Source organism: Pseudorca crassidens, chromosome 21 (assembly GCF_039906515.1).
Source record: "Pseudorca crassidens isolate mPseCra1 chromosome 21, mPseCra1.hap1, whole genome shotgun sequence".
Taxonomy (NCBI): domain Eukaryota; kingdom Metazoa; phylum Chordata; class Mammalia; order Artiodactyla; family Delphinidae; genus Pseudorca; species Pseudorca crassidens.
Window position 1 is genome coordinate 7109080 of NC_090316.1, and position 22457 is coordinate 7131536.

The following is a 22457-nucleotide window of genomic DNA, read 5'->3' on the forward strand; positions in this document are numbered from 1 at the left end:
TTGCACTGAAGAGTGGAGATTGTGCCTACAGCTCTGGGAGATGCTCTGAGCCGGTCTGGTAGTCGCCCAACATTCCTGGGGGCTGTGGGAATAAGTCAGTGCTTCTCTAGGTGGCGCGATAGGACCTTGAGGGCTGAGCAGCTTTTCTGGCTTAGACAGGATGAGGCACGCTGCGGGCTCCATTAGACCACTACCCACATAGGGAGGGGGCCTGCTTCGCAGATGCTCACTTGCCCACCAGCCCGATGATCAGGTGCCTCTCCCTGATGCTGTGATATAGATCAGCCCTCCGGAATTTAGAACTAGCCCAGGGACGTGTGTGTGCACAGTGAGGGCAACCCTAAATTAACGGAATTCATCCTAAGATTAACGTTTTCTAGTTTTCTACTGCCAGGCGGAGTGAGATCTTGTGATATAAACCAAGTCAATAAAAAGTGACATTTATTTGCCCACGACACATGTGGATTTCCCATGTATTCCCATTTCACTCATTTACTTCCAAAGGGTTCATTCATTTTACAAATACAAACTTTCAGCGTAAGGAGGAAGAATCATTCTTCTAAAAAGAAAGAAAGAAACCAAAATAGAAAGTACAAATTTCTGAACTTTGTGGCTAAGCCTCACCCGTTCCCATATCGTTCACTTCTCGTTTCCACACTGGTGATTTCAGAGTCTTATCAGCAGCTGCCTCTTCCCTTCACATGTCCACTGGAGCATCTCCAAACTTCGGCCCCCAAATTCTGCACACGTGGGGAGAGAGGACTGTAAAATTCCTGCTGTAACCCCTAAGCCAGGACTCAGTATGGGCTGAGTAAGTCAGTAAGTGAACCAACGAATGCAGGAATTTAAATTTTTTTTTTTGAGAAATCAGCAAGGTGATCTGTCCACAAGCAATTTTATTTGATTTGTGAAATTATGTTAGTTTTCTAGAATAGGGGTACACTCACTCCTCCGTGGGGTTCTGAATGAGGGGCTCTCCAGAGCTGTTTGCTATTACCCAGTGATCAGGGAGGGAAAGACAAGTTCCTGGCCATGAAAATTCTCTCAACATAGGAGAAGATGGTGCTCTGTGCAGCGAGAACATGAACAGGTCTGAGGTCCCTTTCAGATTATTCCAGACAGAACCCTCGTCCTCATTCTCCAGGCCCACCTGCTGTCCAATGAAAGGAGGATAAGGAAAGATCTGCATGGTTTGCATTGCTGGGGAGAAGGGCAGTCTCTTAGCCACTTTGGTGGAGAATCGCCTCTATGGTCTTATCCCTGACACTCTTCAGGAATCTCATGACTGCCGTTCCGCCTGTGCCCCTCTCTTCTAAGGCCTGAGGTGGCCCCGGGAGATGGCTCGTCTTCCGGCCCTTTGCTTTGGGTGCGGCCGTGATGAGGTACTTGGTCACCATGGCGAGGTGGTAGCTGCGCAGGGCTGCCAGGGCCTCCACGCACTGGTTATAGGCTGTCAGAAGCTGGCTGTTTCCAGAGGACAGGATGTGGTCCCTCAGGGAAGGAGCGGAGTGAATTTCTTCTATGAAGGCCCTATGGGAAGGAGGCATGTAATCCCTCATTCTGTGCAGAAAATCAGCTGAAAGAAACAAGGCAGAGCAATGCCATGAAACAAGGCAGAACGATGCTGGAGCTCCACGTGGAAAGGTAAGAGAGCCTGTCTGCCTTCCCAGACATCAACACAGCAGATGCTGCTGCTGCCCTCCTAACCGCTCATCCCAATGGCGTCTAATCAACTTGGCTGGCTCTTTTGCATACAGACATCAGATCCTCCAAACGTAGATTGGAGATGAGGCAGGAAAAGAAGCAAGCCCATCACAAATAACTAAGATGGAACCAGCTCTACCGGCCAAGGTATAAATATTTATCATCTACCACATGTGGGCCACATATCTTGCCAGTTACACATGAGGTATATCTACAAATGTAAGGCATGAACCCTTAAACTGATGAGCTAAATACTCTGATGAATTTTGTTTCCTGAGTGCTTCGTTGTGGAGGGAGTGCTAAGGAATAGGAAAGTAATAGTGTTTCTAAGGACAGGAAGATAAAGAACGATCAACTGTTTTAGTAGCAGCCTCTTGAAGTCAAATGGTTTAAAAATCAAATCAATAGATATTTATGGGAAATACAGGTAGACGAGAGATCATTTACAGGAAACTCATTATGGGATTAATATTAGGCATGGTACATCAACTACTAACCTCATCAAACCAAAATTCTGTGAAAAGTGATCATGGTTCTATAGAACAGACTTTTGTGGATGAGACTGGACCCTATGACACCGAATTCTAGTCATTGATTTTTTCTTAATCCAACTTGAAAACTCTGTACCAGGAAGTGCCTTTTTGCAGCTATTGAACATTAGGCTTGATGCCGGCAGGTAAGGAAAGGAGCCATTTCAAGCTTGTAAAACGGCAGAACCCCTCTTCTGGTCTACGTAGCCTTGGCTTGCGGCCACACCATTTTTACGGAATGGGCTTCACGGGAGGAGCCCATCCCCATCCCCATCCCCAGCTGCATCCAGACCTGGCAACATAGTATCACAGCCCTGGATCTGCAGATCTCTCCCCCACTCTGCAGAAGCAAGCTACTGCCTAAGGACCCAAACAAAGTTACAGGGAACAGCTGGAAATATAGGAATGTTTTAAGATTTAGAAACAAAACCCAATATTCAGCTGAGCTCTGATGCTGATTGGCTTGACAGTCCCAGACGGCAGGTGCACAGTCTCCTGGTTGATCTGGAGAAGTATAGACTTCCTGAGAGTTTCATTTACTTACTTGGACATATCAGTTGATAAAAACACCACTGTTCTTCCTCCCTGTTAAGGAAAAAACAAGAAAAAGAAAAACGTCCGACTTACCGCTTTCCTTGCTGTGACGAACACCCAAGAATTCATCAAAGGCATGCAGCACTGTGCTCTGAGCAGCGCTCGCGCCGGAGTAATGCAGGGGCTCTTTGGAGACGCCTTCATATAACAACCCCGCAGGCATTGCTGGGTTATCCTTCCAGCTAGGCGAGAGTAAAAGTCAGAGAGAAGAAGTGGGTGCTAGGAGTTAAGAGTATATTTTCTGATATGGAAACAGAGATTGAGCGAGAAAGTGAACACAATTTCAATGGCAACTTTAGGGCAAGAGGCTGGATATCTTTGTAGGATGTGTACTTAAGCATTATCTTGACCCAACTTCCTAACAGGCCAGCCCTTCTCTTTGCTCATATAAAGGACTGTTCCAGAGAAGTAAAAGATATTTAGAGAGAAATCATTGGCATCGGTCCTATGACATGTTTTTGGAAATTTCAATTATAAAGATGACGTCAGTGCTGATCAACAGGAACCATTAACATAGGGGATCTGGAACAATCTTCACTCCCTCTGCTAATCTCAACCTTGATGACCTTGATGCCCGTAACTCCACAAGTAGAGTTTTGAAAATACATGCGCGTGCACACACACACACACACACCCCCAAACACCGACACAAACACACAAATATACATACAAATACACACACATCTTTTCCCTTCCCTAAAAGTTATAGCTATAACAGTTTTCACATTAAACTTCAGTTCTAAATGCTACCTAACTTCATGGGAATGCCTTTATCAGATAGTGTGTTGATGGTAGGTGTTAATAATAAGGGTAGCAGCAAAGAGAACACAATACAGCCATGCAGATCACCAGAATCTATGGTCAAGGACAGGAGGAAGGACCGGAATTAAGGCTCAGATTAAATGGTTTTTCCTTCCTTCTCTCTCCTCTCTTCTCTTCTTTTCTCTCCTCTTCTGTCGCCCTGATTCCACGTCTTCATCTTTTTGTCCTTGAGTCCCCCTCTTCCTGAGGACCCAAGCCACTTTACTCAGTTCGCTGTCTGACTTTTTATAGGGTCTTGAACCGTCACAGAGTGTATGTGGGTGACTCCACAATGAGACAGTCAGCAGCGCCAAGAACACACCACATCTGCCCTTACGACGCTTTACAGTTTACGTATCACAGTCACATCCATTTTCTCGTTTGTCCTCTTTGGAGTAGATCAAGGCAGACATTTTAAAATCCATTTTACAGATAAAGAAATAAAGACGCAAGGCACTAAGTCTCTAGGACCACGTTGTTAGAGAGAGAGGGAACCAGAACTTGACCCCCAAACTTGTCATTTTCTAGTTTCACTTCCCAAGACCACCCACGGGTAAATTTCTACTTTTACTAAAGAACAGAATCGTTTCCTTTTATTGCCGGGAACCCTGTTGTTAACGGTTTTAAATAACAGGCTTATGTTGATGTCTCTCCTTCTTCCTGTAATTCTACAAGTCATTCTGCTGGAGAGAAGGGAAACACACACATCTCGTACACACAAAAGCCGCAGACAGACTGCTCAACTCGCATCCGTGACCTTTTCCAAATACTTCTCTGAGGTAGGAAATGCTATTGTTTTCTTTGGGGGCTGTTTTGCGTTGCCTGTTCTGTGGTTTCACTGGATGAATATCGTAGTGGCCTTTGCAGTTGTAGCAATATCACTATGGAAAGAGATGACACTGCACAGCAGGGCAGGGGACAAGTCAGAGGAAACCAGGGAGGATTCTGAGTCTAAGATCACAACCTGCTGTAGCTCTTAGGAGAGAGCGCTCTATCTTAAGCAGATATGGAATGGAATCTCAGCTTTGATACTTAGTAACTCTGAGCCTTGGGTGAGTTAATTAACTTCCTGGAGCATCAGTTTCCTCATCCCAGTAATATTAGTATCTACCTTACTGGGTTGTGAGAACTAATTAAAATAATACCTGGTCCGTGCCTGAAAACTATTAAGCATTTGATAAATATTAGCCGTTTTATCATATTATTCACAGTGAATTTGAACCTCTGCTCCCTCCTTTTGTAACTTTGTACAAACCCTTCTGAGTCTCAGTTCTCCTGACTTGTACCTACTTCCTGAAGCTGCTGGAAGAATCAAGTGGATTCCACAAAGGTCTACTGACTCCGCAGAGTTCAGGACACTGGTCCAATAAAATTTCTAAGCAACATTTTATGGGGCAGAAATATTGAAGACCAGACCACTATTGTGTGGTAAGTGGACCAAACACGATGGCTGTACTGGTTCAGATTTTATTCTCTGTAATCCTGTTGATGGTCTCATATAGTCACTTTGGTCTCCTTCTCTAGTTCCTTCCCTTCACGACCACTTCTACGTGCTGGACACTCTCAGGACTCATTCCTTGGGCTTCTCACTACTCTCACTTCCCAAGTGATCTCATCTAAGTCTCCTGGATTTCAAAGCCAACTATATTAGGATTACTGACAAATGTGCACCTGGACCTGGATCTCTGCCCTGTATTCCAGAGACGTGTATTCAACTGCCTACTAGACATCTCCATGGGAGGGGACACATCCCAAACTGACCTCTCGATTCCCCCTTCCTTTGGCCAGACCTGCCCCTCCCATGTCTCCACCTTCAGAGAAAGGAAAATGGCAGCTCCATTCTTTCCATGGATCCGGCCACACACCTCGAGTCCTCTCTGAAGGACCTCATTCTCTTCCATTCTACGTGCAATCCCAGAGCAGATAACTTCAGTCCACATCCAGAACTGCCTGTTTCTCAAGGCCTCTTCTGCTCCTGCCTAGTCCAGGCCACCACCCTGGACTGTAGTCAGAGTTTCTTAGGTGCGTTCCTCGGTCCATTCTATTCCCCACTCAGAAGACAGCGTGGCGATTTGCAACTTCACACAGCTCGTGTCATTCTTCTCAAAACTTGCCTGTGGTGCTCACCCCACTCAGAAAAGGAGCCAACGAGCCTCTACGTGATCTGGTCCCCCCACCGCTTGTATTTCTCATTCTCCCCACATTTACTCCATGGGAGCACTGCTGGGCTCGGTGCAGCTCTTCCTCCAAAAGTGCTTCCACCCCAGGGTCATTATGATGCTTGTTCCTTTCAGGCGGAGCTGGTACCTGGGTGGTTTGCTACTCTTCCTCACCTCCTTCACATATCTGCTTAAGCACCCTTTAGAAATGTGGCATTCGCAGATCACAATAAATAAATAAGGACTTCGGCTACCACCCCTAACACTGCATAATGCTCCATTATCCTACTTTCAAGTTTCCTGTATCTCTTCTTGTTGTAACACATCGAGTATGGTATTGCCTTTGTTATATTTATTTACTCATTATCTGTCTCCCGTGATTAAACTGTAAGCCCCACAGAAATGAAGTTGCTGTTTTTACTGCTCCATCCCCAGCACCGAGAACTGTGCCTGGCATTTTGTCAGCCCTCGCTAAGTATTTGGTCAATGAGTGAATGAAAAACTAGCCCTCTATAATTAGGCATTATCTACGTAGAATATGTAAATCCAAGTGTATTTGTTGAAAGGACCTGGTCAGCTTAAAAGAAGATGATCGAGAAAAAAAGAGCATGAAAGTCAAAAAAAAAATAAAAGGAAGGCATCTACTTTCAAAACCCATATTCTCCAACTATGATGAGATTACTATGAGGAAGAAAAATTGGGTTTCTCTGAATAGCCCAAGGATTGCTCCCATGCATTCTCAGGCCCAAACTGCTGTTTGTGAAGAAAAGGAATTAGTTTCCTTACAAATCTCTGTAGGCAAGTTTATTTTTAACATTTCTTGTAGCATATTTCTAGCAAACCCCAGAAAAGGGGAAGTTTAAACAGGAAAAAAAATAGAAAGGAAAAGAGATGACTTTTATCCATAGGGGCTAACTTCCCTGAGGAATTTGACGTGAGTGAGAAATAAAGGGACTATGTTTTACAGATGGAATTTCTTAATGCTCCTAAATAAAAATGTTTTTTTAAAAAGTCAACAGAAATAATGAGTCAAGCATAAGACAAATCAAGAACACAGGAGCAGATTTAGACTTTTCAAGACAGCCCTACTGGGAACTCTCAACCACCCAGATGCTTTTGGCCACCAACACGTTTAGGATTGGCTACTGGCCACTTAGTTGAGCTACGTGGGAAATAATTTTGAGGATCAGAAATAGAAAAGAGGCCTTTATGTAGATCACAGATAAAAGGCATCACTGACTCAGAACTTATCTTAATGAAAATGAAGTCACCCTTTGGTATCCATTTAACTATGATAGATGGAATTCTAAAAATGTTGTCCCAAGATTCCCATTCTAACTCCTAGAACTATTAATATGATAAGAAAGCATGCCTGTCGATATGATATATCATAAGGCAAGGCAAAAGGGACCTTGAAGGTGTAACTAAGGTCACTAATGAGAGACCTTAACATAGGCAGTTATCCTGGATTATCTAGGGGAGCTTAATCTAATCACACGAGACCTTAAAAGCAGGGAGTTTTCTCTGGCTGATGACAGGAGATCTCTGAATTACCAGAAGGACTGGAAATATCACTGCTGACTTGGAAAGCATACTGGAGGCTTCTAGAAGCTGACAGCAGATTCTGCCAGGAAAGAATGAGAGACCTCAGTTCCCAACCCACAAAGAGCTGATTCTACCAAAGACCTGAATGAGTTTGGAAGTGAATTCTCCCCCAGATTCTCCAGATAAGAGCTCAAGCCCAGCAGGTCCCGACTTCAGCCTTTTGAGACCCTAAACAGAGAACCAAGCCGAGCTCACCCAGACTTGTGACCTACAGGGATGTGAGGTAATAAGTGAGCCTTGCTAAGTTGTGGTGATTTGTTATGGAACAGCGGCAACTAACCCCAACTCAGGGAGCAAACTGAAGCACAAGGAGATTTTCCAGAATTAGGTCTTCCTAAAACGCAGTCTATTTAAAACGTGTTGGAAAAATGGCCCTTTTGTTCTCCCCTCTGATCCTACCAAAGCCTGGCTGCATGCTTTGCTTAATATTTGTTGCTAGAATCTCTATTTTACGATCAGATCTTTGTATTGACCCTGGCTACATGCAAAAGATACAGAGAGCAAAAAGAGTTCCACAGGATGAATAATCCCTTTGTCGGGGTTTCAGGAGTGAAGGGTACATAGGAAGGTGTAAATTGTGAGATACGCTCTCAATTCCACTCCTTTGCTCTTCCCCTTTCCTTCTCTTTTCCCCATAAAACCAGGTACCTGTTACTCTCAAGTTATTCTCTAGAAATTTTGCTTCCACTCACTACCCCTACAATGAGGGGTCCCCACCCAGGCTGGCCTCCCCTGAGAATGTCTCATACTACAGACCTACCCAATCTAGAGAAAATACTTAATACACATGGTCACTCCCTTCGTGCACCCATGGAATATACCACTAAATCTACGGATGAATCAGTACATCTATTGATGTTGGAATTCGGCATGACTCTTGCTACATCCAGACACAGCTTCATATTCTTCCTACCAGCAGCGTTTCAGGCACCTCCTAGTTATCAAGATGGTGCTTTAGATGATGTCTATTTCACATTTTCACCTCTTCCATCCATCACCTCCACCTTTCACTCTTCACCATTAAAACAAAAACAAAAACTTAGTTTCTCTCAGTTAATGTGAATAGGAAAGCAATCTCATTAAAACATGTCACGTTATGACAAATGTATTTAAAATAAGACATGTATCTAAGAGTAGAGTTCTCTATCTGGAGAAATTGCAGGCCAGGTGACCACAGAAGAACACCAGAAGTATGAAAAACTGTCTTTGTTGTAGCTATTCCAAGAATGTTAGAAGGAAGCTTTTAAGCTACTGCCTATGCCTCCACCTGCCTGCATAACAGGCGGGAGAAAAGATACACATAATCGAGCTTTGTGGGTGGCACACTGGGCTGTGTTCCCCTCTGTCATCCAGTGGTTTTCTAAGGTGAGTACATTGAATCGAAAGTGATGGCCTCAGGACAATTACCCTAAACTTAAATATTCAATCCTTCAGTGTCATTTATCATGCAAATGGTTCCCCACTTCTTTTATCCAGGAACGGATCCTGGTGATTCCTTTGTTAGCAAGGGTTACTTGGTGTGTTTCTTCCTCTGGGAAGCTTCTGTCTGTTTCTCCCCTCATAAATCTGGGAAAGGCTACAGATGTCTCATGCAGGAGAAGAGTTGAACTGTACTTACCCAGAGAAGAAGATCCGGATGACTGCGTAAAAGATGTCTGGATCTACATAATCTAGAGGAGCAATCAAAATGTGAACTTTACTACAGGCAAAAAAAGCAATTGGTTCCACATGCACGGGCTCTGCTGCCCTCCCAGGACACCCCCTCTATCTGATCTGCACAGAAACCTGGAGGGAACACAGCAGCAGGAGGGGGAGGAATGTTCCCTTCTGTCGCTCCCCTCACTGGCGCTGACGGGAGGGTTAAACGGTTCCAAATGCTGCCTTTTTCTATTTGTGGTTACTTCCCTCTTCTGCACTTAACAACAATCACCAAAAAGAGAGGTCAAGGCCATCTTTAAAAAATTAGTATTTTAAACAGCCAGAGAGAATGAAAGAATGTGGGAAGCAGAAAGGAGAAAAGCAGAGAGAAAGAATCTGCTCTCTTCAAGGCTTTCAGAAGAGAGGACCCCTGAACCCCTGGGTGCATTTCTGTGTCGTCAACAAAGGGCAGAGAGTGGAGGATCCTCTGCTCAGGCTCTGCCACACTTGGTCGGACACAGGCTCACTCATTAGTCCGTGCAGCTCGTTGTGTGTGTGTCTGTTGTTGTTGTTGTTTCTGTTTGGGGGGTTTTTCTTTTGACGGTGCCACATGTGGGACCTTAGTTCCCCAACCAGGGATCCAACCCACGGCCTCTGCATTGGAAGCACCTAGTCTTAACCACTGGACCACAGGGAAGTCCCTATGCTGCTATTTTGAATGTAAGCCAATGCGTGGGGATAACTGATCCCACTCGCTTGTTAACTTGTGTGTGTAAGGAAGCACGTCCTCACGTTTGCACCGAATTTCTTTTCATCCACTTTTGAACGTTATTCTCTCTTCTTCTCACAATGGGGCCCCTCTGGGAGCTGACATGTTCCTCTCATCCAGATTCCTGTCTATGTCTCTTTGTTTCGGAGAAAAAAAGAAACATCTTTTTGATGAGACCTAAATAATGGCATCTCTACACCATCAATTGACCTTTTCCACCATCACACCTGATCTCTGGTCTTCCATCTCTGTCTTCTCTGAAGCCCCCTGGGCTCAGGTAACTCACATCTCCCATCAGCCTCAGGGCTTCCCAGGGCCTCTGAGGGCTGTCACATCCTCCCTGCTCATTTGCGACACCATCCCATGTGCTGGACTTTTCTCTGGGCCCTATTTCTGGGTCTTTCCCATTTGGTGCTCTGTTCCCACAAATATGCTAAGTACTATGTACAAATTTTTGCTGAAGCAGTAATGACTGGAGATAATTTAATGTTTTACCCAACTTATCATATTTAAGGAGGAAAAGCCAAATGATGACTTCAGTAAATGTGAGATAATTTTTTCTTTTTTTTTTCTGGCTGTACCACATGGCTTGCAGAATCTCAGTTCCCTGATCAGGAACTGAATCCAGGCCCTCGGCAGTGAAAGCGCAGAGTCCTAACCACTGGACTGCCAGGGAATTCCCACATGTGAGATAAGTTTGATGTAAAATTTTCAATAGATATAAAAAAATCCATTCATGATTAAGACAAACAAAAACTTTTAGCTAATTAGGAATAGGAGGGAACATCCTTAAACTGATCAAAGGAAGCCACAGAAAGCCTCCAGTGCATGTTACACTTAACGTTGAAATATTAAAAACGTCTTTTAAAATGTCAGACAAAACCAAGTATCAGCACGTCCATTCAACACCGTGTTAGGCATCCCCTCGCCTGAAGAACAAGAATAAAAATTGAAAGAAAAAAGTTATGAGTATTTAGATGAAAAAACAAAACAATGTTATTCTCAAATAATATGATTTCTACATAGAAAACCTAGATAATCAACAGATCATCATTAGAATGAATAAGAGTGTTTATCAAAGGGCTAGATTCAAGGTTCACACTAAATATCAATTTCATTCTATAAACCAAGAACAAACAGGAATTAGTTCAGTCAAAAGACGCCATGTTGGCTAGAAACAAAAATATAAAGTAACTATGAACAAAGCAGACTGTAACTCAGTCTCTTACGTTGAAATAAGTCAAAGTAATTTAAGAAAATGTGTCTTTGTTCGTGGACAAGGAAACTCAGTATCAATATCCAGGAAAATAAACGTATCAAAGAAGAGTTCTTTGTTTTGTTTATTTTGTTTTTATTGTATATTCAAATATTTAATGTAATTACTGATATGTCTGGGTTATATATACACTTTTATTTATTTTGTCTTTGTCTCCTATTCTCTGTTCCCTTTTTTCTTCTTTTTTGACTTTCATGAAAAGATGTTTTAAATTATTTTATTTCCCCCCTTATTATCATTAGTTTCCCCCTCTTAATGCTATTCTTTTAGTAGTCATTCTTGAGATTACAACAGGTAGCTTTGATTCAACAGATCTACGAAATTGAGTGCTTTGACCACTTCCCAATCAATACAAGGTCTGTAGAATACTTTATCCTCTTTAACCCCTTCGCCTTTTGTGCTATTGTTATCATTTATTTTATTTCGACGTACATTTTAAACCTACATTATTATTGTTGTATAAATTCAGTAATCATCTGAATTTAACCACATAGTTACCATCTCTTGCTCTTCATTCTGTCCTGTATTTCTGTGCTTACATCTGGAATCTTTGTACTTTTGCCCGAAGAAGTCAATCGAATATTATTTTAGTGTGGGTCCTTTGGCAATAAGTTTTCAGAGTTTTTATTTGCCTGAAAATATCTTTGTTTTAGTTTCAAATTTGAAAGATATTTTGGCTAGGTGTGTAATGCCAAATTGGAAGTTATTTTCTTTCTGCACTTCAGTGGTACCATTCCATTTTCTTGGTTTCTTTTTTTCTGTTGACGAGTCTTCTTATTTCTTTAAAGAAGAGTTTTCTATCTGGATAAATTTCAGGCCATGTGGGAAGAGAAGAACGCCCAGCAATATGAAGACATGATTCCGAGAGCACGTTAATGTCTTTACGTTAGTCTCCACCTGTCCATCCGCCCTGATCAGAGGACAGAAGGACCAGATAGAATATCAAAATCAGGTAATTTTTCTCCAAATTAATATACAGATTTAATGCCATTTGAGCAAAATTCTTAACAGAATTTTTTTATTGGGATTTGACAAGCTGATTCTAAGTTTATATGAAAAGCAAAGGGTCAAAGACAGGATGCGCGCCCCTGGAGAAGAGAAAAGTGAGGGGGATTTTCTCTACCTGAAAATGAGAAATACTATGAAGCTATGGTTCATTTAAGACAGATGGTTTTTGTGTGGGGAAAGACAAACAGACAATGAAACAGAATAGGGAGCCTGGAAAGAGATCCAATCATTTAAGAAAATCTGCTGTAAGACAGTGTTAATATTGTAGGTTAGTGATTATTCACAGAAGGGAAATTGAATTTATTTCCTATGTCATACTGTATAGAGATAATAATTATATGTGTATTAAGGGGTGAAAGGTGAAAGACAAACAACATCAACTACAGAAAAAAATGTAGAAAAATATATCTATGACCTCTGATTATGAAATTATATCTTATGCCACACTTCCTAAAAATAAACTGTTACAAAAGAAACTACAAATACTTTGACTATACTTAAATTAAGAACTTCTGCTTTCACAAGGCAGAATGAGAAAAACCACAACACTTGCAATCCATAACTAACAAAGATCACCCTCCAGAGTGTACCCAAAAACTTATTAAAGGCAATGAGTAAAAGATAAAAGACATTTCCAAAAATAAGGAAAGCCATGCATTTCGCAAATCAGGGACGCACGCGATGAGCACGCAGGAGCACAGGCCCTTCCACCCCCATCCCAGACACACAGACGGTTAACTCATTAGAAAACAGGGAGATGCAAGAGCGACATCATCAGCATGGCAGAATAAGAGTTTTCGACTGTCTTCCCCCCAAAGAACATTGTTTTAGACAGTCACCCGTGGATAAGACAGCATTTGTGGAAGTCCAGGAGTCCAGCGAAAGGTTCCAGAACACCACTGGAGCAAAAAAAACAAAAAAAATCTAAGAGTAGATGCACTGAAGAGGGTAAGAAGAATATTTCACTTTACCCACATCACCCCTTCCCCAGGGCAGCACAGCACAGGGCCAAGAGAGACCTTCTTGGCACACTCCTGAGGGTGGCAAGAGTGAGCCTTTGCAGATAGGTAGCGAGCAAGTACAGCGGGACTCTGTGGGATTGGGAGAAAGCAAACACACTTGAGAGTTTAGCACTGCCCTAGGGGAAGCAAAGGAAGAATGTCAGCTCCTGGCCTGGCTTTACAGGATCCAAAGAAGGCATGCACGACGATGAGTACTAGAAATTCTGCCACAAGAGGGAGCAAAAAGATTGGAGCAGGTGTATCCATAGACGTGTGAAAAAGCCTCAGAATCCCTACCGGGGCTGACGGAAGGTATTTCTCTCCCTAAACCAGATAGAGAACATCTATTAACGTGGGGCTGGTGAGGGACAAGGGCCACATAAAAACTCTTGCTTCTGGATCTGATGTGTGTACACTTGGGCTGAGAAGGGCAGTTCCTGAAAGCCAGTGCCATTATCCTCCAGGGAGCATAGAAGACCCAAGAAGACACCTGAGTTACGTCTCCCCCCTTTCCTCCCCTGTGTCTTCCTAGAGGAGTGGAAAAATGGCCCCATGGACTGCAGTTTCTGCCCCGATGGCCAAGCCCAGGTGCACTTAGTGGATGGGGCTAGACGTCTTCCAAAGTTGCTGTTGTTATTGTTCAGAAAAACACAAAACACTTTGGTCAAGTATCTTGTTCTTTTAAATCTAAGTGACTCTCAAGAAAAAAACAATGTCTGCTTTTGATTAGTTCACTCTCATCTCATTCTATCATAAGCATTATTTTTGTTTTGCTTGGAAAACCTAAGGAAACTTGTTTTTTCAACTTTTCAGGGGTAGGGATTTAGGTTTTATACTGAGAAGTGGCCTTTAAACAAAACAAAACTCAGCAAATCCTTGCTTTGGGTCAGTACTAAAGCCACAGACCCAGAATCACCGTAGTATTTTCATATGACATCATTAATGTTCATTATGGTCATCCTACCCAGAAAGGTAAGGCAGTCAATGCTCCATTACTGACACCCAAAACGAAGCACTGTAGGTACATAACTGAAATATACATCTGATCGACCTGACCACCAAACTGTCTTTTTTGGGTAATTCCCACTTTTTTTTTTTTTTTTTTTTTTTTTTTTTTTTGCGGTACACGGGCCTCTCACTGCTGTGGCCTCTCTCGTTGCGGAGCACAGGCTCCGGACGCACAGGCTCAGCGGTCATGGCTCACGGGCCCAGCCGCTCCGCGGCATGTGGGATCCTCCCGGACCGGGGCATGAACCCACGTCTCCTGCATCGGCAGGCGGACTCTCAACCACTGCGCCACCAGGGAAGTCCGTAATTCCCACTTTTAAAGCCACATATTTCCACTGAGTGTCTCACCATCACCTTAAATGTGACATGTTTCAAAGCAAGTATTGTTTCCTTTCCCTGTGTTCCCTATTTACTTTGAAAATCAACCTGCCAACCAAGCAGAACTTGATTCAATCTTCCAAATAACAGATCTTTGCCAGAGGCCTCGTGACATTTTTCAACCAGCTTTGAAATCATACGTATGTGTATACCCTTGACCCCTCCTCCTGCCTTGGCTCACACCTAAGCTCTGCCAATCCTCAGCCCTTCTCCTCGGGGAGTCTTGTTTATTTCTCCTGTGGCTCCATCCCTTGCCCCATTCCTGGGTGTGGCAGCATTGCTGATAGGGTTTAAGCAGCTATAGATGCCTGGATGAGACCGGGGCTTAAATCTGAGGGTAAACAGGAGTTAAGTAGGCAGACGGTGAGTTAGGAAGAATGTCTGAGGCAGAAGGAATAGTCCGTACACGAGCCTTGAAGTGGAAGAAGTTCTTTTCAGGAGCTAAAAGCTAGTGTCAGAAAGAATAAGTGAAGGGAAAGATGATGTGAAATAAATTAAAATTAAAATAGCCTGGGGTCAGTTCATCTTGGGTCTTGCAGAATAGGTTAAGGATTTTGGCCTTATCCTTAGAATAATGGATAAACTAGTGCTTTCGGTTGAAATCTAATGTGATAGACACGTGTAGTTTTAAATTTTCTAGTAGCCATATTTCAAAAGGTAAAAAGAAAAGGAAAAATTAATATCAATACTATATTTTAGTTAACTCCAAATATCAAAAATACTATCATTTCGGTATGTAATCAATATAAAAATTATCAATGTGGTTTTTAAAATTAATTGTTTGAAATCCTGGGTATATTCTTATAGATTTAAAATTTATTTTATACTTAGAGTGCATTTTAATTCGATGCTGAATTTTCCACAGTTAAGTGAAAGGTAATCTTTCTAACAATGAAGCTGCATCTAACAGAAAAGTATGTGACACTGATTCAGTTTTTCGACTTCAATTTCAATTAGCTAAATTTAAATACAATTAAAAATTTAGGGCTTCCCTGGTGGCGCAGTGGTTGAGAGTCCGCCTGCCGATGCAGGGGACACGGGTTCGTGCCCCGGTCCGGGAGGATCCCACACGCCGCGGAGCGGCTGGGCCCGTGAGCCATGGCCGCTGAGCCTGTGCGTCCGGAGCCTGTGCTCCGCAACGGGAGAGGCCACAGCGGTGAGAGGCCCGCGTACCAAAAAAAAAAAAAAAAAAAAAATTTAGTTCCTCAATCACACCGTCCATATAGCAAGTGTTCAGTGGCCGTGTGTGGCTGGAGGTTACCATATTGGACTGTGCCAGGAGGGCAACGGGAGGGTTTTAAGAGTCAAAGTGATGCAACCGATCTGCACTCCTAAGAGTTGGTTCAGGCTTCTGTGAAGAGCATGGATTCGACTAGGTAAAGGACAGATGAGAGAAAGGATTGAGAAGGCCACTGCAGGAGTGCTGGCGGGAGATATGATAGCCAGGTGCAGAGGAAGTGATGGTGGAAACACAGGGAAAGGAAGAGATGACAACAGTACGCCAGAAAGAGACTTCCCTTTGTGGTAATGGAATGTTGTTTTACTTGGACCTATCCTTCCCCTGACAAAAACAACAGAAAGCTGGGTAAATGTGAAAACATCCTAAAGGCCATCAAAGAGCTCAAAAGACAGCAAGGAACCACCGAGCAAACATTGCAAGGGAAAGCAGAAACCCAAGGAGGTAGAAAACAAGACCAGCAGAGATAGTGTTCCCTGAAATCACTTGCCCATCCGGGTTCGCCAGGGCTCTGGTTAGGTGGCTTCTCTGTACGATGGGAGCCCTGGTCCCAGCTTTGGTGAGGAATTTTACACCAGACTCTCCTCATATTATCCGCAGAGCCCCAAATGCCTATACTCACAACTCCGAGTGAATCAGGGCCCCCCTGTACCCCCATTTGCCACAGGAGACAGAATTAGAACTAACTTTGGCACCAAGCCAAAGAGGATTAAAAAAAAATCTGTCCCTGAAAAGTCGTGACCTTTTCTTTTGCACATTTTTAGCCCAAGTTCAGTTGTCGGGTCCTTACGTGTTCAACATGATTTAAGATGATCCAGAATTTTAGAGTGCCAAAGAACCAGGAAGAACCAAATACAAATATTTCTCTCTCCTAGCCCCAAAAGTCTGCCTACAGATGATGTTTCAAAGACAATGAACATTACAAGGTGAAAACAAAATCAAGCATAGAAAAAAACATGGCAACCACTGTGAGGACTGAAAAAGGAAGAGAAGGTTAAAAAACAAGAAGGAAACAGAAACCAGTTTCAAATATTAGAATGACCACATCTTTAGGCGTGACTTTGAAAATTCCTGGAAAGGAGGGTTTGTACAGGAAGGGAGTACACAATTCGTGCTAAAGTTTGGCTCCGAAAGAAGAATGGTTGGGTAAGCTCCATTTGGGGGAGGACAGCAGTGCAGCTGGGCTCTATTTATCAGGCAGAAGAAATTCAACAACCATAAACCACAATCAATCACTAACAAGTCCGTGTGATTCCTTACCCCTTGAAGTTTTTATTGTTCGTGATCATTTTTTTTTTTTAATTGCTGTACGCAGGCCTCTCACTGTTGTGGCCTCTCCCGCTGCGGAGCACGGGCTCCAGACGCGCAAGCTCAGCGGCCATGCCTCACAGGCCCAGCCGCTCCGCGGCATGTGGGATCCTCCCGGACACGGGAGGGGCACGAACCTGTGTCCCCTGCATCGGCAGGCGGACTCTCAACCACTGTGCCACCAGGGAAGACTGTTATCATTTTTATAATTTTACTTTTCTGGTTACTGTGGCTGCATAACAAACCACTCCAAACTCAGTGGCACAAAATAACCATTGTATTATGCTCACGGACTCAGGGCAGGAATCAGGGCGAGACACAGTGGAGATGGCCTGTCTCTGCTTCTCAGTGGTTGGGTCCTCCGCTGAGGAAATGGAAGAGTGAGGATGCCTGGAAAGTGGGAACTCAGACTCATCTGAGGGCTTATTCGCCCCTGTGCTAGGTGCTAATTGGAGCAGCTACAGTTGGCCTCCCTGTGTGGTTTGACATCTTCATTCACAGCCCTGGTGGCCACAGAGTAGATGGAGTTTTTACATGGCGGCTCAGTATACAGGGTGGCAGCTGCAACACTTTTTCTAGCCTTGTCTGGGAAGTCACGCTGTGTCACTTCCGCTGAGTTCTACTGATCGCGAGCATGTCACAAGCCCGCCTACGTCACAAGCCAGGACACGGGCTTTGATGAGAGGAATACCCGGGCCACATTGTAAAGGAGCCCTGAGGATGGATGGCGGTGTTGTGGCCATTTTTGAAAACTGCAGGCTGATACATTCATCTATTTCGCTGCAGTGACTAGTAGTGAAACCTTTAAAATACAGGATGTCGGGCTTCCCTGGTGGCGCAGTGGTTAAGAGTCCGCCTGCCAATGCAGGGGACACGGGTTCGTGCCCCGGTCTGGGAGGATCCCACATGCCACGGAGCAGCTGGGCCCGTGAGCCATGGCCGCTGAGCCTGCGCATCCGGAGCCTGTGCTCCGCAGTGGGAGAGGCCACAGTAGTGAGAGGCCCGCGTACCGCAAATAAGTAAATAAAATAAAATACATGATGTCTGTGTGGGAAAATTTGCCTTTGGGGGACACAAGGGAAATCACCCCATCACCTGCCCAGGCCATCAGACCTCCTGCAGAGGATGATCAAGAAAGCATCAGGGTTGGCCTGGGTTGAATACGTGACTTTGAAAATGAGTGCTAGGGAAGCGTGTGAGAGCCAGACAGGGCTGTGCCACCTTACTGGGACACACCCTGGGACAGGGTGGAGGGCCTCCTGTGACCTTCCAAACCACTCACTGCTGCTTATGCCTAAGATCTGAAGACCCTGCAACGCGCCTCTAGCGGTCTTCACATCCTGAGTAATAAACGCAGGCCATCTTGCAAAACTAAAATCCATCTCCCTGAGCTGGGAGAGCTTGTTTGGCAGGAGACCTACTGATGTGATCGGGAGGAATTTACAATTAAAAATCAGGGCAATGGGGAGATGTGAGTCAAACGTGTAAAACAGGGGCCTTGAATGGAAAGAATACATAACCCGGTGACTTCCGATGGACGTCCCAGAGAGTCTGGGATGACAAAGAAATCTATCCTTTGAATGAAAAGTCACAAAGCTGAGTACCATCCGGTCTCCGGCTCCCTCCCTCCTGCCCCGTTTCCTACAAACACTCTCTTTTTCCAGAATCTGTTTTGTTTTCCAGTGAAGAAGGACTTAGGGGAACTGATACTTAGCTGCTTTTCCCTTGCTAAACAGATCACGCCCATTTTCCCCCTTAAATTTTTGAGATTCTTCTGCTAGGGGAAGTTGAAGAGCTGCCCAGACATTGGAGAGGAAGGCAGTTGCCAGAATAATATGTAACCAGTTGCAGCAAGGGTGGGCCCCTTAAGTGGCCACACTTGTGGTAACCCATCCCTGCACTGGTCACAGACGAGGGCTGAAGAAGCCAAGGTCAGTCATGTCCTCCGGTACCAAGGTCACTGCTGGATAAAGCAGGTACAAGCCATGTAGTGTGCCCTTCCCCTCCTCCCAAGCTTCGTGCAAGACCTCAACGCACAAAGAAATACATGGCAGCCGAAGAGAGGAAATTAGCCTAATCACATGAAAATAGAAAGACTATACCAGGAGAATATCCCTGCCAACTGAGAGATCATTTTCCAATAGCATGAGCGGCAGTTACCTAAAACAAAGCTAGCACAGCAGTGCCACCTCATGGACGTTGCCAACCTCCAGGCCCTTTCTGCCCCGCAAGCGACCCTCAGCCTTCAGGAGCCCCTTACCATGCACTTGTCCCAAGGCTCTGGTGATGTCCTGAATGGAGAGCCGCAGTTGCTGCAGGGCTTGGAGCAGGGAGTCTGGGCTGGGCAGCAAGACGGCATTCACCGCCTGAACCAGGGCCTGGGGATGAGATTCAGTCTCGTAATGCATTAGCATTCACTGAAGGCCCACTGAGATGCAGTGAGCCTCGGAGATGGGGGAATCCAGGAAGGGCAGCCCTCCGCCTGCTGGACTGTGTGACAGGGCTCCCCAGGGAGTGCTTCTAAACTACATTTGGCCATGAGGTCCTTCTCAAAGGAGAATCTTCCTGGTCACCTCCCAGATGGACCTGGTTAGGTCTTTCTGGATCTTTCCACTGGCTGATACTTCGTGTGCCTCTCAGGGGCCTCACTCTGTCATTTTCCTCCTTTCTGCTTCTTGAGTTATTACACATAATACTCCTGCGTCTTGACTCCTGCGTCTTGACTCAGGACGGCCTCACCCCTGAGCTCTGTCTCACAGAAAATCAGAATTGTGGAGCCCTCAGCTCAGACCCCCCCTTCATTAGCAGTCTCGACCTTATCTGAGCTATATTTGGAAGACCAGTATTTTATTCTGTATCTTTCTATGGAATAAACACACGGATGAGAAGTAAAGTGACCCCATAGTTTCACTTCTGAGAGTGCAAGAGGGAGCTATAATAATTGTAGCCCGATCTGGTCACCCTACAGTAGGTACAGTAGGCACCCAGGGAAGGTGGTGAGGAAGGACAGAGATCTAACTTCAATATCTTCAGGCAGGGCATGGATTCTCTGACAGACACCTGACCTTTCTGGGACCTGCCTGACCCCTAAAGGAATTCAAGTTTACAACCCCAGGGCCAGGTAATCTCAAGGATGGTTCATTTGAACTCAGAGCCCTTGCATGGTAGTTCCAGGCATCAGCATCTCTCTCTGTCTCTGTCTCTCTCTCTCTGCTTAATTCCTTTACATTACTCAGGTATTAACTTTCAGACCTGTCATTTCCCTTGGAAAGCTTTGCCCGACCCTTCAAGTCTGAATTAGGTTTTAGACGTCTTTTCATGAAACACGGCACTTTTTTTCATGTTACTCCCTCCATCGATGCACCCTCCTCCACTGGATCCTGAGCCTCTGTGGAAGCCAGAGCAATGTCTGTCTTATTCCCCCAGATATCCCACTGCCTAGAACAATGCTCGTTTGTTGATGGGTAAACGGTCAACTGCGTGTTTTACAGTAGTTTAGGAAAGGTAGATACCTCTGTGGGCCAGAACTTAAATCTCTTTGCTCAACTAACCAAGTAAGATGAGGCCTGTATTGACGAATTCACTGCAGGGAAAGGGCCTGGGTGGGAAGCAAAGCTCAGACTGACTTTTCATTTAGAAAAAAAAAAGTTCTGTGTGTGGGAAGATACCTTAATCCCGGGTACAGCTGCTTTCTCCACCAAAACAGTCACCAGTATAAAACCACGCAGGCTTTCTCCCCCTGGGAATAAGACAATGGGGTCCAAGTTCCTTGGGAGGGACATGACCACGTGGTTAGAAAGGTCTGGACACAGTGAGTACGCACGGCCCAGCGGTGGCCTCGAGTCAGGTAACTGCTATAGTCCAAGGTGGAACCAGAGGTTGATGCTCTCCTCTCCACAGGGCAGCCCGAAGATGGGCCTCTTCCCTCCAGCAACATTCAGGTAGGAAAGAGACAGATCTGCTCCAGCCCAAGTTCACCTGAGGACTCCCAAGCTAGCATGGCCCGGATGGTCCCAGACCATCTCCCCCACCCCCCACCCCCACCCCTGCTGTGGAACTGCTAAAGCACGAGGGGACAAGTAGGGTTGATTCTTCACAGGGCCAGTCCGGGGCCCATTACACCCTTCCCGTTAGGAGCACAGTGTCTTAATGCTGCAGTGACCACAGGCAACAGCTAATTCCATGCTCCTTTCTTACAGACAGAAAACTATGGCCCAAAGAAGCAAAATCGCTTCCCCAGTTGCATCCAGCTGCTTAGTCACTGGACCTGGTCCAGAGCAGTTTCATAGCTCAGGCTAGTGCTCTCTCTCATTAGTCATTTTCCCCCCCAAATTCTGTATTATAATAGTGAAAGCTGAAGACTGTTATAGAGGGATCATTCTTAAATGATCTGTTATCACACGGATTCAAATAGCCCAGAGGCGGATCCAGTCTACAAAACATAAAACTTCATTCCATAAGTCACTTCTGCCTCTAAAACATGAGAAGACATGAAAATCAAACACAAAAGATAACTCAGTCAGGGACCCCCGTAGTTTCAGCAGAGTCACGTTAGTGTGGAAATGGGGTCTTCAGGCTTCATCTCTCCATCTTCTGAGGTACAGCTTTTATACTGAGCCCCTTTATGGAGTTGAGGTTTGGTGACCGGAGAGGCAGTGTCAACTTAGAGGTTAACTGTGCTCCCTGGGGAAACAGGGGCCTAAGAACATCTGGACCAGACTTGCCCCACGAGCTCCAGTCTATGTAATATTTCAAAGGGATTCTGTAGCTGTAGCAGCCACAGCCTGCAATTCGGCCTTTCAGAGAAGTTACAGTGAGACCAGAGATCTTCCTCAGATCATTAGACTTCAAAAAATCACAGAGAATTGGAGAACTGGTGAAGTTTTGGCGTTTGGGGGGGTTTTGGTTTGTTTTTTTGCTCTTCTTACATTGCATTTTACTTGTTTTATTATGTACAAATTGGAAAATGTAGTCAAGAAAATTAATCCCTTAATCTCTACAAAGCAGAGACAACTACTGTTAACTTTGGGGCTGTTGATTTGGCGTACATTTCCTTCTACTATTTTTTCATGCATTTTTATATGTTTCATGCATTTTTATATGTTTTATACGTACAATGTGGTATGCTTTCTCTTTTTTTTGCTTGTTGTTTTTATTGTAAGCTTTTACAGTTAGCAAGAATTCTGAAGTGAGTGAAGGATTTCTGAGAACTTACCTGATTTCCAGGGGTCTAGTCCAATTTCAGTTATTGACAAAAGGAAAGAAAAAGAAGAGAACAAATCAGTTTGCAAACCTGATATGCCTTCTAGGGTCACGTGGACACAGGCATGCACACTTGTGTGCAAATGCACGCACAGACACACACACATCGTGCACAGTTTGGATGTCACGGGTTGTGACTAGACCGTGGGCCTGAGGGGAGCAGAATAGACCACCTCAAA

The 22457-nt window shown here is 44.6% G+C and overlaps 1 protein-coding gene across 2 annotated transcripts in view; it reads right to left on the bottom strand.

Moving 5' to 3' along the window:
• Positions 1 to 836: 836 nt before the first annotated feature.
• IDO2 (indoleamine 2,3-dioxygenase 2) overlaps positions 837 to 22457 on the bottom strand; it is a 43558-nt gene continuing 21937 nt past the window's right edge. For both annotated transcript variants that reach the window (XM_067721545.1, XM_067721546.1), the window contains exons 5-10: positions 22232 to 22246; positions 20685 to 20784; positions 19277 to 19394; positions 9012 to 9063; positions 2862 to 3010; positions 837 to 1576 (exon numbers count right to left, since the gene is read on the bottom strand). In XM_067721545.1, coding sequence (XP_067577646.1) covers positions 1221 to 1576; positions 2862 to 3010; positions 9012 to 9063; positions 19277 to 19394; positions 20685 to 20784; positions 22232 to 22246 — 790 coding nt within the window. In that variant the 3' untranslated portion in view covers positions 837 to 1220. The remainder of the gene's footprint in view (positions 1577 to 2861; positions 3011 to 9011; positions 9064 to 19276; positions 19395 to 20684; positions 20785 to 22231; positions 22247 to 22457) is intronic.